General features: G+C 40.0%; 1 protein-coding gene across 1 annotated transcript in view; it reads left to right on the top strand.

Annotated features, from left to right (window-relative positions):
• grik2 (glutamate receptor, ionotropic, kainate 2) overlaps nucleotides 1-21,394 on the top strand; it is a gene marked incomplete at its 3' end in the record, with an annotated part of 251,776 nt that overhangs the window by 148,579 nt on the left and 81,803 nt on the right. The window contains exons 7-8 of the mRNA XM_083919135.1: nucleotides 15,576-15,719; nucleotides 18,884-18,991. Coding sequence (XP_083775261.1) covers nucleotides 15,576-15,719; nucleotides 18,884-18,991 — 252 coding nt within the window. The remainder of the gene's footprint in view (nucleotides 1-15,575; nucleotides 15,720-18,883; nucleotides 18,992-21,394) is intronic.

A 21,394-nucleotide genomic window follows, 5' to 3' on the forward strand; every position in this document is an offset into this window, starting at 1 on the left:
CACAACGTGAACCTTTCACCACCATTGTTGTTGTTGTTAAATGTCCGCTTATGGTCCGTCCTTCTATTTACATGTCCGAACAGGCGGACATAACGCTACTGCCGTAGGGCTCGTGCTCGTACACGTGCGCACGCTCGTGCTCGTACATGTGCAAACGGCTCCGCTAAAGCCCACCTCTTTCAAGCGGGCCGTGGCGGCCCAGCTGGCCCCAGTTGAGCGCGGAGCGGGTGCGCTCACACTACTTAAAGGTACTAGACTTTAGCTGAAAAACCGGTTTTGGCCGCGGCCAAAAGGACAGTGTGATCACGCTCTAAGAAGCCGAACAGGAGCCACAGAAACATTGCCTCACCATTAACCAAGATTCATTAGAGCGAGAAATGTCCATCTCCTCAGTTTTTAGGATAATTTGCCCACGGTGGCTTTATGGTTCTGTTAGCTAATATTACAGCAAGCCAGTTTGGCGGCTGTTGCAGTTCATCCATTTCAAAGCTGCTTTGGGTTGAGATTTGCTTGTGCACATCACATCCTCTGTTCTCCTCTGACCTCTTATCAGTGAGGCATTTGGGCTGACTGTATTTTCCACACTGTGTGGTCAAATCCCATCAGGCACAGTGCATCATACTACATTCAGAGTTACATGAATCTGCGTGAACATTAAGGGCGCACTCACACTGTCCGTCCGTACCGTGCTCCGGGCTTTAGGGTACTTGCCCCCCCCCCCCCCTCCCTCTCCCCCTGTGGGCGAGGCCAGTTTGTACTCACACTGCCTGGGCCTCGCGCAAATGCTTCTTGCCTGTCTATACGTCATCACGCCGTAACACGTCACACGCATTGATCGACGTCATCGCGATGCGTCGCTTTGTTTACAAATCTTTCCATAGACCTCAGAGATTTTGTGCATCTTGTACAACTGTTTTTGAATATTTTCATCCGACCAAATCTGGAGAAAACACTTCACCTCCGCATCACACCAACGTGAATCTTTCGCCGCCATTGTTTTAAATGTCCGCGAATGGTCCGTCTTTTCTTTTTTTTTTTTTAATGTCCGAACAGGCGCACATAAAATGACGTCCGAGCCGCCGTAGTACTTGTGCTCGTACTCGTACACGTGCGCACGCTCGTGCTCGTAAATGTGCAAACGTGCTTTACAAAAGCCCACCTCTCCCAAAGGGTCCGTGGCCGGCCAGTTGGCCGCAGCTAGGCGTGGTATGGTTGCACTCACACTGGTCAAACGAACTAGGCTTTACCCGTAAAACCTGTTTGGGCACGGTACGGATGGACAGTGTGAGTGCGGCCTTAGAACCACTCCCCCCAACCCTCAAGCCTCACACATTTACTTTATTATAGCATGATATCTGCTGGAGTAAGTTGTTTGTACAAAAAGGGCTATGCTGAGTTAAGTGGTCACAGTGAGTACAGCAGTGTATTCCTTAATATATGGAGTTGTCCAATAAGCAGACACCATTAATTTAAGCACCAATTAGTGGCATTAGTCTCTCATTATCTGGAGAGACTCCTCGGAGAGACCCTTGTGTAACCCTTGTGTGGCTCGACACCCACACTTTATTTCTCAGCTGTGTCCCAGAATACATTTCAGTGACTGACAAGTGTATCAGGAGAGTTTGCATCTTTGTCACCTTCATTTGCCTCTTTAGCTGTCAGGGACCTGGAACACACTCAGTTCTCAACACTCTGACACAGTCCAGTGCCAGGCCATTTTTTATCATTCATTTGAGGCCATAAATGTTCATTATTGAATTATTATTATTTTGATATTAAAAATATTCTGTCAAAAGAGATGCAGTTGCATTTCTTTTGACAGTTGCAATGTTGGTCTAAATGTTGTTTCCCAGGCTTTGTCATCACTATGCCTTACTGTCTTATTAATTGTTGGCAAGGTGAAAAGCCATATTTTTGGAAAAGCCATATTGGTAGAAAAGAAACATTTGGCAGTTTAACGTGACAGCAGGCTCTTTTGGTTTCTCCTCTAAATATTCTGCCATTGTTGTTATTGTGGTGAAGTCAGAGTCCGCTGCTGACCTTACATTCCGTGTGCTTTTATTCATCTTTCTGATGCACAGCAATAATTTATGAGGCATTGCATTACAATTTAGAAGGTAATGTAGGTTTGTGCAGGATAGCCTTGCATACACGGATAAGTTGTTAAAGGAAAAGTTTGACATATTGGGAAATATCTCATATTCACTTTCTAGTCTGAGTGCTAGATGAGAAGATCAATATCAATCCCTGTATTAAACAGGGGGAAGCATGCTTCTGACTGGTGGTAAGAAAATCTATACCAGCACCTATAAAGTTCACTAATTAACATGTTATATTTGCTTGTTTAATCCTTAACCATAAACAAGCTGTAAACAAAGGTAGACAGGACTATTTTTTGACAGGGACCAGAAACCTCCTGGAGTTACTGCTGGTCGCCTGGCAACTGGCGCTGGCCAATACATAGTCTGACCATAAACTCCCACCATTAGAAAGTCAATTGTGTTTTTTACACTTTGTTTTTTGTACAGATTGAACAAACAAGATAAAACATGTTAATTAGTGAGCTTTAGAGGTGTTGTTTAGTGGATTGTGTTACCCTTTGACAGTGCCAGGCTAGCTTCACATTCACCGTACAGACATAAGTGTGGTATCAATTTTGGGTATGAAAAAGTATCTTTATACAATGCATTAAAGCTCCTTCAAAAGTTTCATAAGATGAAATAGTCCATTTTTTCATTTCATTTTAATTTTCTGTTTTGTGTGTTTGAATCTTTTTCTCTCATACCCATAATCAAGGTGAAACTATTTATCAGTGCCTGAATGAATTGCAAAAGCAGTCATAGTAATATCTTTTTTAATGTTTTTTTATTAGTTGTTGTATCAGTCATCTCATAACTATTGGCAAACACGTGAACAAGAATGATTCATCCAGTGAAGCAGTCTGTTACTTAACTGCCACCACCACCCATGTGCTCAGAGGTCATATCCTATATTTGTGGTAATGTGATGATTTGCAACCTGTATGAGTAACTTACAATTTGGGTGAAAATCAGGTGTAAACATAGTCTTTAGGGGTAATGATCAGTTACAAGGTTTTGCTATGTCAGATCATTTCAGAAAATTGTCTCAGATGATTAATAAAATAAAGTTTTACAAAACAATCTTATTTTAAGGTAAATCAGCAAACAACTAAGGGTATAAAGATTTTAACTTACATACAACCGCGTTTGTGTCCAATATTTATTTCATTCTAGTTTATTAATGTTGAAATTACATCCAGAGAAATGAACAAAATCAGTTGATGCATTATAAGAGCGCTCGGGGTGGCGTATGGGTTTTTTTTTTTTTTTCTTTCACTGGATAGTGTACAGGTGTGGGCATGTGAAGTGCCTGGCCTGAATTTGTCTCCGGTGCTGAAACATCAAGTGGGATGGGAAGTGAAAGCTACACGGTGCTGGATAGAAATGAGAGGGCAGCGTGAGGGCATCCAGACTGAGGCTGGCTGGTGAGAGCAGATTTTAATCAGAGAGGCTGGTAGCAACAGCAGTGCAGCCCCTGAGGGCCCGGGCATCACATCACATTATAACCCAGCCCAAACAGAGGCGCCAAAATGGCCGGGCCTGAAATAACAGATAACCCTGCCAAATCGCATCATCATCCAACCCGCTGTGGTCTTAATCTGCCTCTTCCTCCCGCGCTAATGAAGCTAATGGAGGGAATAAGTGACATGCTCTTTCTTTTCTCTCTCCCTTTCTCGCTCACTGTCACAGTTGTCTTTTTAATGGCATAGCTGCTGATGTCATAGAGAAGGACCAAACTCTGTTCCTCCATGTCTGTGTTTATTTTAGGATATACACAGGAATAAGAAGAATAACATAAATATGTAAAATGGATGTAAGCAGATATCTGGGTCATTGCTGCATGTAGCAATTTCTGTACGAACAGGAAACTAATATTAACTTTCAAGCTTTCTCGCTGTATTGGGCTTTGATAGATATGTATTTTATTAAAACAGCCAATAGTTTGTAATACTATTCAAAAATTTAAAATAGGTCAACTTGGCTCATACTCTATATATATATATAATATTATAAATATTTATTAGTGTCTGCCAATAGGTATATTAACTCCACAACCCAAATCCCAATGAGGTGAAAGTGCAACTAATTACCTTAATTTGATGTAGTTTTCAATCCCCATAATCCCTCCAAATTAAATCACAAATACGTCCGCTGTGTTTTCTGATCTGTTGCCCCTTTCAGCAGGACAGCATCCTTGTCTGTGCCTTCTGAAACTGTTATGAATCACTGTTGAAAAATAAATCTGTTTTATAATATGCACAAAAACTGCTTGTTGTAACTATAATAAACACAAAGTTAGGGAACGGTCGTGAAAACGGGTTGACTGCTGGTTGGAAACAACGGCAGTCTCCTGTGTGTAAGTCTCATGTTTCTCATGGAGTATAACAACCACCTGACTCCCTCCTTTGCTTCCGTCATAATTACTACAGCTGCAAGACTTTCTCACTCGATCATAAATGTAACTTTAGAATGCTAGCTTTTTCCCTTGCTTCCAGTCTTTGCTAACTGCTTCTTGACTCCAGGGGCTTTGCACAAAGCTGTCTAGTTATTGGCTCCTTTTAACTAGGGCTGACTTGCCATGAATTATGGGTAAATTCAAAAATATCAAAAGAAAAATGACATTATTGTTTATTTATGATTGTACTAAAAAATCTAATTTAAATGGACTTTGTCTGAAGATACTGAAGTCACCCTATTCATCATGTGAATGTTTTTACCACTTAAATGAAAAACGCCTCTAAGACTGCTGGAATCCATAAGAAAAAGTAGAGGGGATATGACCTCTGTGTTTTAAATAGTAGCTACTCTACTGGTAGTATCGCAAAGAAAGCAAGTAAAGTATTTTAGTTTCTCAAACTCTGATAGAGACAGTTGTTGCCACACTACATCTGGTGCTGATGTGAAAATGAAGACCTCATTTCCCATGAATACTAAGTTCTCATAAAAGATGTTAAAACATGCTCCAACTTCAGAAATGTCGTATTTGATTCAATTTTGCTATCTCCTCTGTGCTTTTGTTAATTGTGATGCTTTGAGTCAGTTAAGCTATGCTATTCTTTTGTAGAACTTGCATTTATCTGCTGCTGGATTGTTGCAAGCCAAATCAAGTCAATTATATTTATATCGCCCAATATCACAAACCGCAGATTTGCCTCAAGGGGCTTGCACTCTCTGATTTGTGTTTCTTGCTGCAGTTGGAATGAGGAAAATAAGAATGTAACTACATGCAAGCTCTGTGAATGTGGTGCTTATTATGCATGTGCTACTCACTGTGTTGTTCAGTCCAGTGAGTGCTGCCAGAAGTGCAGTGTAATAGGTTAATTCTCACATAATGACTCACAGAATGATTCACAAGAGCTGCTAGTGCTTGATTTGTATATGGGGTTTTGATTATGTGTAAAGTGCAAAAAATATTTAGTGTTGTCATGTGCAACACTGCCAGTGTGTATCTAATTTTGCAATTAACAGTTTTAGTTAGAAAACAATATAATCTTATCACAAATTTGTTTTCACTATACATACGTAATGCTGTTTGGATTTAAGCAGTAAGGCATTATTTAATTTAAATGAAAATGTTTCATTAATCTTGTAAGTTTATTAGAGTTAATTTCGGGTGGTGCTGACCATGAAGATACTTTACTGTGAAGTATAAGATAAGCTTCTTGCAGGGTTCAAACCTAGATCTCCTTGATGGTAGTCCAGAGCTTAACATCATACATCATCCATCATCGATTATCCTGCACTGGGTCACTCTCTTTACTACTAGAAGGTAGTGGGTAAAGGGTCGGGTGTAAATAGAGACTCCATTTCTATATCAGCTTTAGTTGGACTCAGAACATTTATTTGGAAACTGCCGCGCACATCCGAATGTAGAGGTTTTGTCGAACTCTGTGTTTCCCAAATCTCCACAACAGAGGTGTTGAGTGCAAAATGATCTTAGTCAGAATGGATACTAAATGTATAAAGGATCCAAGTGCATTGCGTTCCAACTGTGTTCCCTGGAAACATTTAGTAGCAAAGTTCGGTTCTTCAGCAGTCACATGTATATTATAATTTAGTTGTTTTGTTGTCTTTTCTTTTGTAAAGGCATAAATGCGCATCTGCAAGTCATTCAAATCATATAACAGATGCTTCTTTGCTGTACCTGAATATGACAACCTTTTGTTGCTTGAAACCTTCAGTCATCACTCATTTTAAATGTCAATAAACGGGATTTCACAGCACAGCTGCTGTCATAACCTGTATTTCTGTTTATTTTGTCTGTCGATGTCATAATCATTAAGTTGTGATTTTATTTGAATTTCAACAGCTTGGTAATGCTGGTACGTGACACAGAAGATCCTGTGTACATCAATTATAAGATCTGCATTGAAATATACAGGATTTTTCCTTTAATTAAGCTGCCAATAAAAACTGCAGTGTCTGCCTTCCCTGCCAAGTGTTTTTATTTGTTTCAGCTTTAGTTACAAATAGTGAAAGCTGAACCCAAACCCTATTTGTTGTTGACTAAAAATAGCAGAAAAGTTAGTCTTATGGTTGATTTTTAACATTAATATTCAAAACTGTTAACTCTTTAAGGCTTTACTTTAAAAGCTTTATAACGCATTTGTACATATTGCATGTAGGTGTTTTTAATTAAAGAAGTGAGTTCTGTTATTGTGAAGCTATGAATCTTTACACCTTTGCTGTGAAATTCCACATGACTTCCACTCCTACTATCATTCCGCCAAAATACCTACTAAACACTCTGTGTTTAAATTCACATTAATCTGCAATATTTTGCAAAATTTGTGGAGAATTTCCAGCACTGTCATTCCCATGCAACTAAACACTAATGAAGTTTAGAGAAAGACATATTTTCTCCCAGATTACAGTTGTTTTTGATGTATCACAAATATGTTTTTAGATAAAGTACATAGGGAGGACGGATGGGTCAAACAAACTTTCACACAGGAGGCTGCTGTTCGTACCCTGTGTGAATCCAAAAGTCTGAGTTGACTGATTTCAACTGATGTACATACGTTAATGTTTGCAACATGCTTAATTTAGGTCCCATAACTAAATACCTAGTTATGTAACATCATTCTTATTTTCACCCAAACCATGATCCTTTCCTAAACCTGACCATGTAGTTTCGCTTCAATTAAGAGTTTACAAAGTTTAACACCCCCATTTCATGGGATCTTAACAATAATAGTCAACTATAATATATATTTATCTAGCATTTGTTTGCCAAATACACTGTGTCGGTGAGAAAATAATATAAGCTTGCCACAAATCTCGGTTAACTACATAATGCTGTTGAGTTAAAATTATGTTTGAATAAAAGAGATAAGCATGTTTTAGTAATCTGCTAGTAAATTTATTACCAGCAGGGATTGTTTTCACTTTGTCAGTCTGTGTGTGTGTGTCTCTGTGTCATCGTGGCAAAATGTGGTCCTGGGGACATCTGTGGTGTTTTTCCACTGGCACTTTTGGCTGACCATGCTGCGCTGATTTGTGTTGCATTATGAGTTTAAGCTTGCCATGTCGCGCCCAAGATGGACCGGCTCCAAAGTCGGGCCAAGTGCTCCTGGTGTCTCCGTGGGGGTTGTGGGACTGTCTGTTTATATTTCTGTCTGCCTGTGGACAGATTTTGTCACCGTGGTAGCGTCACAACTGTGCAAGATGCAAGCAGTTGAAGCCGAACTGAAGGCTGAGTTTGAAGACGGATGTGAACAATGGGGGGGGGTCAGGAAAGGGACACACACACACACACACACACACACACACAAACACACACACACATGATCCTGAACAGTCTGGTGCTGAACAAGGCATGTGGAAATATGAATAGGTATCTGACTAATTTTTAGCATCTCTGTCCCTCGTTATAGATAAAATAATTTGAGTCTGTACAGCTTGCCTACAGAATAGCAAGAATAGCTGATGGCAGTGAGTGACCTAGTCATGACTAACGCCTCTGAGAGATTCCAAAAGAGTACAAAACATGCTCAATTTTTAATCCCTTCAAGTAGCAAGGAGGAGGGGCCCAAGTAGCCACAGAGGGAGGAGGGAGGGTACTGACCTGCTTTGGGCAGCCAGCCTAGTGTTAAGGCCCCCCCCACACACACATGCACGCTCCTCCTATACCTACTTTCCTCAGCTTGTTCCCACAAGTGCACCCACATCTCTCAAGGTGTTTATGTTTCAATCAAAAGAGCCAGAGGAGTGTGACAACAGCTTTCTGCGTGACCAGCAGAGCTAGAGTCTCAGCCACCACCCTTCGCTGCTTTAGGAATCAGCCATAAAAACTCCACCTTGCCAATACCCCCCCCCCCCCCCCCCCCCCCCTCTTTTTACTGCTATTAGTAACCTGAACTCTGGAAGGCGTCTGTTGGCCTTGTGTCCCCCTTTCTGTGAGGAACTTAAAGAAATCCATCACTGCCCCCCATGGTGAGATTCTAAAATGGGCTGGGATGTGTCATATGCAATCACTGATACACATTTTGACAACACATGGACAGCATTGCATCTGCACATACATCTCATCACTGTGTTCCAGTGTTATTCCAGAAGACTTAGATAAACACTATTGATCTGATCTACTGATCTACTTTGACTACAGGAACTAATAATGATAATTTTACAAAATACTAAAGGCCTAATTGGTTAAATGGGTGTCTTCTCTTATTGCAGCTTCTCTAACACAAATAATAGTTCCATGAATAACTAAGAGGACATAATATCAAAAGGATACTCCCAATCTTTTGGGTGATCCTAAAATCTAATTAGAACCATATACGGTATGTTTCACCTGTAATATTCAAATATTTAGAGAAACTTGTTAATGACAGAAGGATAGAACATTTTTTTTAAAGAAAATACTTTATTGCCACCAGTTATAGGAAATTGATTAAACAACTGGGCTAAAGATAGTAAGGAATTAACTATTACTGTTTTTTTTTTCATATTTCTGATGGATGGACATGGTCGATCATTATATTTTGCTGCAGAAACAAGAGGGGCTAGGTCTTTTTAGCACCCTCAAAATGTCATCAAGCTCTGACAGTCTGACTGCAAGGTGAAGCTGTGAAAATATCAAAGATATAGCATACACTTAAACCCTGATTTTTCTAGGGGGGTCTTTTCTAAAGGTGACTAACGTATGTTTTGCTGCTGCCCCAATCCACAGCAGCTTCCGTTTCAATACTCATGCCTGCGTCTCCAAAGTGGCAGTGTGCCGACCGTCATCTACTGTAGGTCATGTACAATCGATAAGAACTTCATAGAACACCACGTTAAATAAGCCAAACTATCTCTTTAAGCTAGTGAATACTGGTGAAAAAATAGTGACTGCGGCTATTTTAAATTCATAGTATTGGGATTATATCAGTGTTCAGAATCTGGGTGTGAACATTAAATCTTCAGTTATTTATTTTTCCTCTGTACCAGGCTCTGCTCTCTGCAAAGGCAATTTACAAAGATAATTCTGCAAACCGGTGTCAGGCAACGATACCCCCCGCCCCAGTCTGGTGAAAAGCTATTTCTTGCCACTTTGTTTCCATGGCAATGTTGATGAGCTAGTTGGTTAATAGAGAGGTGGGGAGGGGGGGCCTTTGCAGCTGCCTGGCCATTTTAACAAATCATAAAACTGTTGAAATCAATCTGAGTTTAGGAGATTTAATAGAGAGAGAGAGAGAGAGAGAGAGAGAGAGAGAGAGAGAGAGAGAGAACAAGGTGGAAAAATAGACAGTGTCAGGGGTAATGCTCATATTGGCTGACACAAGGGAAAAGCAGCTTTTAAAGCATTTAGCTTTAATTTCATTCAGGAGTGACATAATTGATTTTAATGAGATGTTTATAGAGTGAAGTGCCGGTGTTGCTAAATCATTTGCGAGTCTGCCTGACGGGTACTTGTGAGTCTTGCACCGGGGAGAAGCAGAGAGACATTCAAACCTCTGCTGCCAGAACTCCTCCAGCAAGCCTCCACTCATCTTCACTCACTCCCGCACACAACTGAATACATCTGGCTGCTTATTTTAATTAAGAGCGTATTTAATTCATGAAATACTTTCTTAACTTTGACACCGCATTGACTGAAATGAGTCAACTGGAATATTTGTCGGTTTATCATTAACTGAGGCTACGCCAGTCAAGTCCCAGCCATCTGGGTGACAATACAAGTTTAGTTTTACTATCCAACAAATCCCACTGACTTCCCCTGTTCAAAGTATCTGTGCTGTGACTGACAGGGTGTCACATTGCTATTATGAGGTCCCTGTAGGTCTGTGTGGTTTACAGCGGTGAGAATGGATGGCAGTGTGAACATCACAGAGCTGCAGCTTCTGCCCTCAGCACTGAGAGACAGACTGAAGCTGTGAAGTCTTTCCTTCCTAAAAACTCAAAGTTGTGTTGAATTAACGTAGGTCTTTAAAGGCCGATATCAGAGACTTCACCACAAAAACAGCCTTAGTCAACACTTAAACCTGCATATGTTTACATTTCCTTGACAAGGACATCTTGCAGTCATGCTAATGATGAGTGTTGTCTGTCATGCAAAGGGTCGAGACAAACCTTAGGGACCGCTCATTATTTATCAGAGGGAGAGTGTGACTAGGGTGCGACTTAGTTTTTGTTTTTATCTTGACCCTCCCTGGAGCTACAACTACTTTTTTTTTAGCCTCCCTGAATAACTGAGTGAACTCGCATAACCTCCCCTCCACCATGAATAACAATATTTTTTTATATTCACACCGTGACTCTTAAACCTTGGCCTTCTGCCCTCCTACCACCCCCTCACCCTCGTCCTGAAAAAAAAGCAAACTACCAACCCAATATCTGTGTCTTCTCCTTTAGTACTGTACACTATCTATGATGATTCCACGGAGCATGGAGGTAGTGAGAGTAATCACCAACACAATCAGCTAATTCCCTAAGCAAATATGCAAATCATCCTTACAAATAAAACATCATCACACTGTATGTGCATTTAAAAGAACAGAATATGGATATGGTTTATTTGGATTTCCCAAATAAACCATATCATACACAACAGGCAGCAGTGGCCGAAATAATATTTAATTAAAAATGTATATGAACTAATGACTTTTTAAATATATATCTTTTAGATATAATGTACATGAGTTCACAGGTAAAATGAACGCACTGTGGAGCCAACATGCACTCTGGGTATGACACCTGATTATGAATGCACCTGCTTTCCGTGGGTATGACAGCAGCTAGATAATCTGAAACATGGAATTTAAGGGGGAGAGCAGGAGTCTTTCCCTGCAAAAATATGATCTGGGACATGATGCAAATCCTTGTGGGTATTGTAGTTGTCCTCTGGGAGCATATCTCTGTATTAATGAGTTAGCTCCACCTGCTACATCCACTTCTTCAGGCAACGATGCATTTACCAGCATGAGGTCCGATGAGCTTAAGGTAGGAATGGGAGGTTTAGTGAGTCCCGTTATCATTAAGTATTAAAAATGCATATTTTGAAAAGAAAAAATATTGAATAATAAATAATAATTCTATTATTATGATTAATGATGTAAATATTATACACCACAGAGTTGCACAGTAACTCATCCACTGTGTGCATCTGAAAGCTTGCAGAGGTAGTAACTACTTGTCGATTGTGCAGTGAAAATCGATTGATGCTGTAACCCAGCTAATATGATATCTTTTTAATTTTTGAAATATGACATCCTCTCCAGCCACTTATAATTCAGTACTGTCAAGATGGCTAAATTGGTCAATGCTGCACATTTCAACAAAAGTTCACTAAAGTTGTACTCAATGCAAAAATACCATCCAAATGTGTCACTCTGAAATGTATTATTTACTGTTTTTAAAGGGAAATTTTTTTAGCAAATTAAAGATTTAAAGATTTACATCTCAGTGAATTGACTTGGACTGGAAATGCCACAAACAAGGTAGGGAAGTTGGAAACACATGATAGATTAAGACATGTGGTGTTTTCAAAGGACGTACTTGTCCTTTAATTAAAAATAATAATAATAATAATAATATTAATAACAAAAATAATAATAAGAATAATAAGAATAACAAACTGTATCTGTTGGTGCCTTTCAAACACCCAAGGTCACTTTACATGTTAAAAGAAAACCAAAGCAGAGAACAGTAAATACAATACGACAAATAAATACATGCACATATACAAAGAAAAGACAGTGTCGCTAGATAAATAAGTAACAAATAAAAGAATGTATGGGGGACAGAGAATTATATGGAGTAGGACAATTGAAAAAGGTGTGTTTTGAGGTGGGACTTGGAGTCCAGAGTGCGCATGTGTAGTGGGTGTGAGTTCCAGAGTCTAGGTGCTGAACAGCTAAAAGCCATGTAGATGTCACTCTACATGTTCATTCAGTACTGGTCAAAGATTTTAATGATATCTCTGGAGACATTCAAGGTCCAAAGATAATTCTAAATGGTTTTGACTTTTTTGACTTTGACCTTTCCCCTACTCCCATCGTGAGGCTAAAATGTCCCATTGTACCCACATAATATTTAAATGCAATGGAATCAACCAAGCACATTCCCGCCCTCCAGAGCGTGAAACATTTATATCAGAAACTTTATGCTTTTCTTGAGCACCACCATGAAGTTTAGAAATTACCACTTGTATCCCAAAAATATAACAATGAAGCATTAATGTTACCATTAAATTTACTCAATTAAGCCCATCCCTACTATCCAGAAGATAAACTTCATGTTGCACACATAAAAAAAGCTTTTGTCTTGTACCAACTCCAGGATGACCTATATGGTACTGAAGTTAAACAATGGCTGGATTTCTATGATGTGAGGGTAATCTTGAGGGATGAACCCTATTGATCACGGGGATCCAATTCTACAATCAGCGTAGCATTGGTTATTTCTATAATATATTTTTAAAATAAAAAATGAAGTCAGTCAAAGTGGCTCTTATCCATTATATCACTGCTGGTGACACCTGTAGCTGCAAAATGATACTGAATAACCCCCAACACACACTTAACAGCCTCTAGGTGACACCCACATTGCAATAAATTCACACTCCCTTTGCGTCAACACCTTCTTCTAACACAGAATATTAATATCACACACTCCTGCGGGCACTCACTGAAACCTGTCTGGATTTCGAGAAGGCAAGCTTATTGACTGTGATTGATTTTAAAACATATCTGGACATCTCCCATGCATGCAGATCCAGCTACACGCACACACGCACACATGCACACACGCACACACGCACACACACACACACACACACACACACGCATTTAGAATATCCACTGGAGTGTCTTCACCATGCTTCTACAGCCAAACTGGCATCTTAAGCCGAAACCTTCCTATGCTCAATCAGGGCTCAAATGGGGGGAAATGACAGGTTTGGGAGTGATTTTTTTCCTGCAGGACAACGCTTTCCCAAGCACCTTAGGGCATGATTTTCATGCAACAACTGTAGAGAGCTGTTTTGATTGCTTTTCAATCAAGCGAGACAAACACTAATTAGATTTTTTTTTTCTTTTTTGAGGAACTGCAGAATTATAGGCTTCTTTCATGAAGCGTGGATGACTGGCATTCCTCTGATAGCTTTGGTGTCACTCCTATGTTTGGACCAACTGTTTACTGTCAAGACTATATATATACGTATATATATAGAGTAGAAAGTACATTATTGCTGCACATCCCTGTTATCAGCACTGTTTTATACCATGGTTTATATTGTCAAAAACAGAGCTTTACCCAATTCTGCAGCTCAAAAACTTTCCTGTCATTTGTGCATCCAGCATTACAGACATGAATTTAACAAGCATAGTATGATTGTATTGTACACTGCCCCCCTGAAGGGACATTTTGGGATTTTTTTTGTCTGAAATGATTTCATACTTTTAATAATATAAAAGGATAACTATACTATGCTTTTGTGTTCCCTCGCACAATCCATTTTGCAATATGTTTTGTATTCCCTCTGATCCGCAGAGAAAGGTTAAGTTCAGCTCCCGTAGCCTTATCTATAACATCACAGATTCAACCACAAATGCAGCTCTCGTCTGAGTAATTACCATATTCACGGCTACAACTACAACCAGCACATCCATAGTGCAGGCCAGCCGCACCTGTGTTACTGTAGGGCAGTTACTGTATGCTGATGGAGCCAGGCTTTTTCAAAGGACTAATGCGCAATAGATGCATAATGTAAAGTTTCAAATCCCTCCTTTCTGTAATATCTGCAGTGTTTCCCAAAACAGCAAAGTGTTATAACTCACTGGACCAACACCCATGGAACACAGGGAATGCAAAAGTAGTTCAGAAGTGGCTATTGCACTCACTACTTCACACATTTTTTACTGTATACATAATTTTACATGCATGAGGAGTTTCTCAAAGGCTTTTAAGAGTTGACTGCCACCCTTTGTTCTGTAAATTAGCTAGCTTGCTCTATATGGGTTATTTATCAATGAAAAAGAATAATGTTAACAATGTGCCTATTGCTCTGTAAAACCTCAACATGACAATGTGGTGTCACACTCACCACACCCTTCTCTGGCGAAAAAGCGAAGGTGTAGCCTACTTATTTTGTTTTTATTTTTATTTTAGGGTTCTGTCATTTGTGACAAATATTTCCCTTTTTTTTTTTCTTCGTCTGGAATAAGTCTGTAAATATAGTACTAATTATAGGTAACGTAGAGATAGTCATTTACTTTAGTAGCTGTTTTCAAGTAAAAAGTAAATTATTCATCATTCATTTATTATTGGAATATGTTTTTCTTTGCATATTGAATATTTGAGCAATTATTATGTTGTTTATTTAATTTCTCATTTTGCTTGTTTTCCATGGATTTCTCTACCCTTTTATTCTGCACCTCATAGTACTACATACATTTGCAACACTACTGCAGATGGTAAGTGGTAATGGTGAATGGATTTGCATTTACAGTATACCGTATAGCGCCTTTGCAGCCTTTCGACCTCTCGACGGGCTTGACACTACATGCTTTATTCACTCATTCACACGCACATACAGATATGCTGATGGAATTTAGACACCAATGGTGGAGCTTTGGCAGCAATTTGGGGTTCAGTATTTTGTCCAAGACATGCTGACTGGAAGAGCAGGGTATGGAACCGCTGATCTGCCGATTAGTAGATGACCCGCTCTACTGCCTACCGCCTGAGCCACAGCCGCCCTGATGAATGAACCATATTGACTTTTTGACATGAAAGAAAAAAACAAAACAAATAAATATGCTATGCATATATGAATATATATATATATTTCCTTTTTTTTCTCTTTCCTTTCTCTCTACATTTTTTTGTAAATCTGTTACACTCAGTAAAACATACTCTGAGTTTTAATGTAGGGCTTTGATTCTGCCATCATGAGACTGATATTTCTCTGATTTTGAACAGATCCATGCTGTCGGGACACTGATTTGTTGTGTGCTGTATTCCATGTTAATGACTCTGTGTTTCTCCCCCCTCTGTCTCGGCTCGCAGACGGACGCCGCGCTGATGTACGATGCAGTGCACGTGGTGGCCGTGGCTGTGCAGCAGTCTCAGCAGATCACTGTCAGCTCATTACAGTGCAACCGACACAAGCCCTGGCGCTTCGGGAACCGCTTCATGGCCCTCATCAAAGAGGTAGATGCTTTTCTACCTGCTCCTCATTCTATCTTCCATTCACAGCACCTTCACACAAAAAAACACATGTTCTCAGGCAAGCAGACAGAGACGGAATGCAAATAAGGCAGAAGCAGTCGAGAGAGGTAGTATGAAAACATAGAAATTATTTATCTGTGTATTTATTGATGCTGAAATATTTATTTCAGTGTGTGTACATACTCCCGTGGGGAAGGCAGCCATCTTGGGTTTGCTCTCAGAATTTTGGCATTAATCACCCATGCAGAAACAAAAACACAACATTATCTACATTTTTGGTAATTGCCTCACAGTTCACTGCATTTGTGAATCTGGAATGGCTCTCTAATAACCCTATGTTCTCCATTACTTTGTAGCGATCATGACAAGACTGCAAATATCTTTATTCTGACAATGATTTGACAGCAGGACATCTCTGACTACACCCATACAATATTGTAGTATTATTTTTTTATTATAAATATTATACATACATATATATATATACATATATATATATATATATATATGTATATATACATATGACCACACCCATTTTCAAACTTGTCCTTCATTTTGATGCAAGCTACCTACCTGTAAAGTGTTCTGACTGTATCTTGCACAGTGGGGATGCCATTGCATAGACAATATCTGGCTACAGACAGACAGACAGACATTAAACACCCGGAAAAATACTCAAACCCACTTCTATGTGAGTTCCTGCTAAAGTGGGTTTCTCCAGGACCTAGTTTTACACACACAGACTCACAAGGTGAAAACAATACCTGGATCACTGTTGTGGCAGGTAATAATAAAATAGAATGACATCTTTCCAGATTTCCATGAAATGAGTAATTAAATTAAATTAAATTAAATTGAATTTTATTTATAGTGCCAAATCATAACAAAGGTTATCTCAGGACACTTTACAGACTAGGTATAGATCACACTCGATGACTTATTTATGATTTACATAGACCCAACTATTCCCCCTTAGAGTACGGTGGCAACGAAAACCTTCCCTATTACAGGCAGGAACGTCAGACAGACCCAGCTCTATGGAGGACAGCCATCTGTCTTGACCGGTTGGGGAGGAAGAAAAGGAAAGAGAAAGAGAGAAAAGATGGACAGATGGACAGAGAGAGACAAAGACAGACACAAAGACAGAGACAGACACACTTCCATTAACTATAATAATATCTATAGCAATGTGAACATGACCTATATGTTATGGCAGTTAATACAGCAGAATAGTATAAACAAGCACAGCTAAGGTTATAGATTATAATAGTAGCAGGAAGCGTCATGCAGGACCACGGCAGCAGGCACCACCACGATCAGCAGAGACCTACGGGACGACAAAGCACAAACAACTCCGGGGAAGAAGTGAAGTAGTAACATGCATTGATGAGACATGAATGACACAGACAGAGAGGAGAGAAGCTCAGAGTATCTGGAAAAGTATTATTCCCCGGCAGACTAGGCCTATAGCAGCATAATTAAGCAGAACAAAATCAGCTTAAAAATAACAACATAGCTAAGGGCTCGTAAACCCAAGCTGTAAGCTTCAATGCATATCCATATCCATAGAGGATGTTCCCTGACTTATATGGTGCCAAACTTTCCAATTGAACACAATAATTAACAAAATGTAAAGGCACATTGCCCTGAAAATTTGGAGCAGTCGAACCCCGAGAGGATAAAGAGTATTTGATTACTGTGTGACTTTCCTCTACTACCACTTTTTGGAGAAATCCTTATATTTCTAACACACACGCACAGACACAAATAATTGAGATACAGCATATTGTTTTTTTTGGGCCACTTTGAAAGAGCGAAGTAGACCTTTTCAGGTCAGTCTACCCCAGTATCAGAACCCCTTTGCTGACTGAAGTGCGGTCCTTTATTAGCTTTTACCCTTTAGCTAGGCCAAAACCCTGTTGAAAGTCTGCCTCCCAGTTTTCAACAGTTGAACCACAGGGTCCCTGAGCTGATGTGTATTTAACAGCTGGTTGTGGTTGGAAACCAGAGACAAGAACGCAGCACAGATGATTGAACTGTACTTGTTCACATCAAGTCAACCCCTCTAAAGTCAAGGCCACACTGATAAAATAGTATTTTTGTTACTTGATGTGTACGTTTTTTATTCTGGTTCTGTCCAAAAGTCGCTTTTTTCTGTGTTTCAATTTCAAGTTGTGTATGAGCTTTTTCTGACATACACTGGGACTGGGACTTGGGAATATGTACCACTGGACCCCAATATCAATTAACCTGAAATAGGCCTGACCTTGATACCCTGTCTTGAAGAGGATCCTACTGTCAAGATCTTGTTTAAAAGGCTTCAGTTGTTTCAGTTAAGCCCTGACTTGCCCAAAATCTGGGGCCAGATGGACTCACATCGACAAACTGTACATATGGGAGAGTAGGAGAAATGTGTGGTTACTAAAAGGAGACAGGCAGCTAAGACCCAGGCTAGATCATGGATTGTTTGAATATAAATATACATCGAACATACACTTTTGGAAAAGTAGAGAGATTAATGAGAACACTATTGGGTGAAATGGCCAGCAGTTGTGAAATATATTGGACAGACAGCATAACTGTTTGTGGAGTACCTTACCTGTACAGTTGACAGAAATACCAACCACATTCTCTATTTTGAAGTAACATATCCTTGTATCTGTGAACAGCCCTGGTATCAATGGAGAGATATTCAGACACTGAGTCAAAATAGTATGACAAATGCTTTCTAGCACAGTTGACTGTACTGAGTGAGTAACTTCCAGATCTGTGACTCCCACTCATCTAACTAAAGATAGGCCCTGAAGTCTCCCGGCTTCTAGTCGGAGCAGCCCTGTGATGATTTGCCGTACCTGAGAAAAAGCCTTTTTTCCTGATCTGAACCACTTTCATGCTACATTGTATCCTATCACACTCCTAAATATCTGTAAAGATGGGGTAATTGCCATCCCACTGTTACAAATGCATCCTCAGAGTCTGTAAGAGTTAGAGGCAGAAATAGAAAAAGTGTGTGTGTTCTCACTCATTGACTGCTTTGTTTAAAAAACTGAAATCAGAAACATATCAGAAAGCAGAGTTGTAGTGTTGATGTTGACGGTTGTGTCTCCTCTGATGTTCTATGTGTCCCTCTGCCTCCCTCTCTTCAGGCCCACTGGGATGGCCTGACCGGAAGAATCACTTTCAACCGGACTAATGGCTTGAGGACAGACTTCGACCTTGATGTTATCAGTCTGAAGGAGGAGGGGCTTGAGAAGGTAGTGTGTCTTTTTTGTGTGCGGGTTGTCAATCAAACTGCAGTGATACCCCAATAACATGTACGTGTAAATACATATCTAAATGCATATGTACCTGCAGGCCAGTAACTGAGGACTTGTAGCCATATTGGATGTCCACTAGTCATCGGTACCATTAGCTATCTGGTGGCTAGCTAGCTGGTGCATATGGAATCTGGTGCCCATATGTACCTGCAGGCCAGTAACTGAGGACTTGTAGCCATATTGGATGTCCACTAGTCATCGGTACCATTAGCTATCTGGTGGCTAGCTAGCTGGTGCATATGGAATCTGGTGCCTTTTCAGACTCTGTTAACATATTAATGTTAGACAGATGATACTTCTAAATTATGTATGACTTTGTGTGACGCCTAAATAAAGATTTATCATTTCAGCAGTTATTTAGCATGGTAATTTGTTATTAATTATATCTCTATGACCTTGTGAGTAAACATGATGTTTACAAGATAAAGCTTGTCTTACTTAACGATGCAGTTATACATTTTTTAAAACTGCTGATTTATTATTCCTCTGCAGCACTACCAATATTATCGGTTATTATTAGGTTCTTTAGGGATAATGAACAATGAGTATAACTAGGGATGCTCGATATTGGCTTTTCTGCCGATATCCGATATTCCGATATTGTCCAACCCTTAATTTCTGATACCGATATCACCCGATACAACTGGCCTTGGCCATTCAATGTCATCCACGTTTGGCGCGGTAGTGGAAAGATGGCTTTTGGCAGTAAATGACATATGGCTTATTTCAGCTTTCTGCAGATATCCAAACAGATTGAAATCCAAGTAATATTTATTTGTTTATGATGTTTCACAAAGAATTAGAATGATTAATAATTATAATAATTGTATCAGTAACTTAGCTTATCTATTTGAATAAATAGTTTTCTTTTTGGGGGGATTTTTTGCACTGTTCACAAAGAAAGTCAGTAATAAGAGGTAATAGGTTCCTGGAAGGCCACTTAGAACTATAGACCTATGGGTGTGAGGCTTATCAAATGCAAAACACTGCACAGTGGACATTTTATCTTCTGACAGTTGTCTTGTCTTTGTGCCTCAGGTGGTAAAGCCGGTTGGCCACTCATCAATCTAAATTGGCAATTTGATCCCTTGCTTCTCCTTTCTACATGTCATCTGACTTTGACCAAGACTCTGGACCCTAAGTTGCTCCCACTGGGCAGGCCAGTGCCCTGCATGGCAGCTCCATCACCTGTGTGTGTGTGTGTGTGTGTGTGTGTGTGTGTGTGTGTGTGTGTGTGTGTGTGTGTGTGTGTGTGTGTGTGTGTGTGTGTGTGTGTGTGTGTGTGTGTATGAGTGTGTGTGAGTGAGTGTGTGTGTATGTGTGTCAGTTAGAATGCATCAAGGCACGTCATAGCATATACATCGACATGTGTTTGTGTGCTCGTATGAATAGGTGCTTCTGTGGTGTACATCTTTTCTGTGCAATATAATGCAAGTGCAGTATCCTTCTGTTTACTGAGTACTATGTGCAATATCGTCCCAAGTGCAATAGTATTTATATTTATCATAATTATTAATACCATCGTAATGTAACCACTCATAATAAATGCTATTCTATTCAATTGTATTCTATTTTTCTTTAGAAATGGCATCTCCAGCAATCAATTTAAGATTCACAGGAATTTCAGCAGGAAGATAACCTGCTAACACTGCTGATACAAATAATATTCTTAAATGCAACCACAAACACTTCACACTTCAGTATCCTCACCGGTGCTCGCCTCTCAGCAGCTGACCTTTGGTCTGTGTGCGCCTGCACCTCCATGAATAATTTACTCTATTAATAAAAACCCCTTCAGAAGCCCTCCAGCCTCATGAAGCCTGAATTAAAGAGTTGATTTGCAATTTCAAAGCCTTTCTTTGGCCCTGGTGCGGGGCATCAGCGAAGCCCTGAGGAGTGTGTGGCTGGCGTGGATTGGAGTGTTTGTAGTCCCTGTGCTCAGGCTGGTGGGGTTGGATGGGGTGTAAGGAGGGTTGCTGATGAGACGGCTTGGGTGTAGAGATTTGAGGAAGAGCTGAGAGAGGACAAGAGAAGCCTTGAGGCACAATCACACCGTCCTCTTCTTCCTTACTTTCCAAGTTTGCTCCCCTTTCTTTCCCTTTTCAGCCCTCCTCTGTGTTTTCCTCCACCAACCTCCCCAAAGGCCACTGGGCCAATCCAGATGCTAGATCATCCTTTACATTATTCCCTGTGGGGGTCGATAAGAAATTGCAACCTTACAGTGTTGAAGGTTCACACAGCTGTCAACTGTGTCCTAAAGGTGCTGCACATTATCCTCTGCACGTATCCAGAATAGAAGGAGGGGGAAGTCTGAGTACTGTACATGTCTGCCTGTGTGTT

Source organism: Echiichthys vipera (genome assembly GCF_963691815.1).
Source record: "Echiichthys vipera genome assembly, chromosome: 8".
NCBI classification, from domain to species: domain Eukaryota; kingdom Metazoa; phylum Chordata; class Actinopteri; order Perciformes; family Trachinidae; genus Echiichthys; species Echiichthys vipera.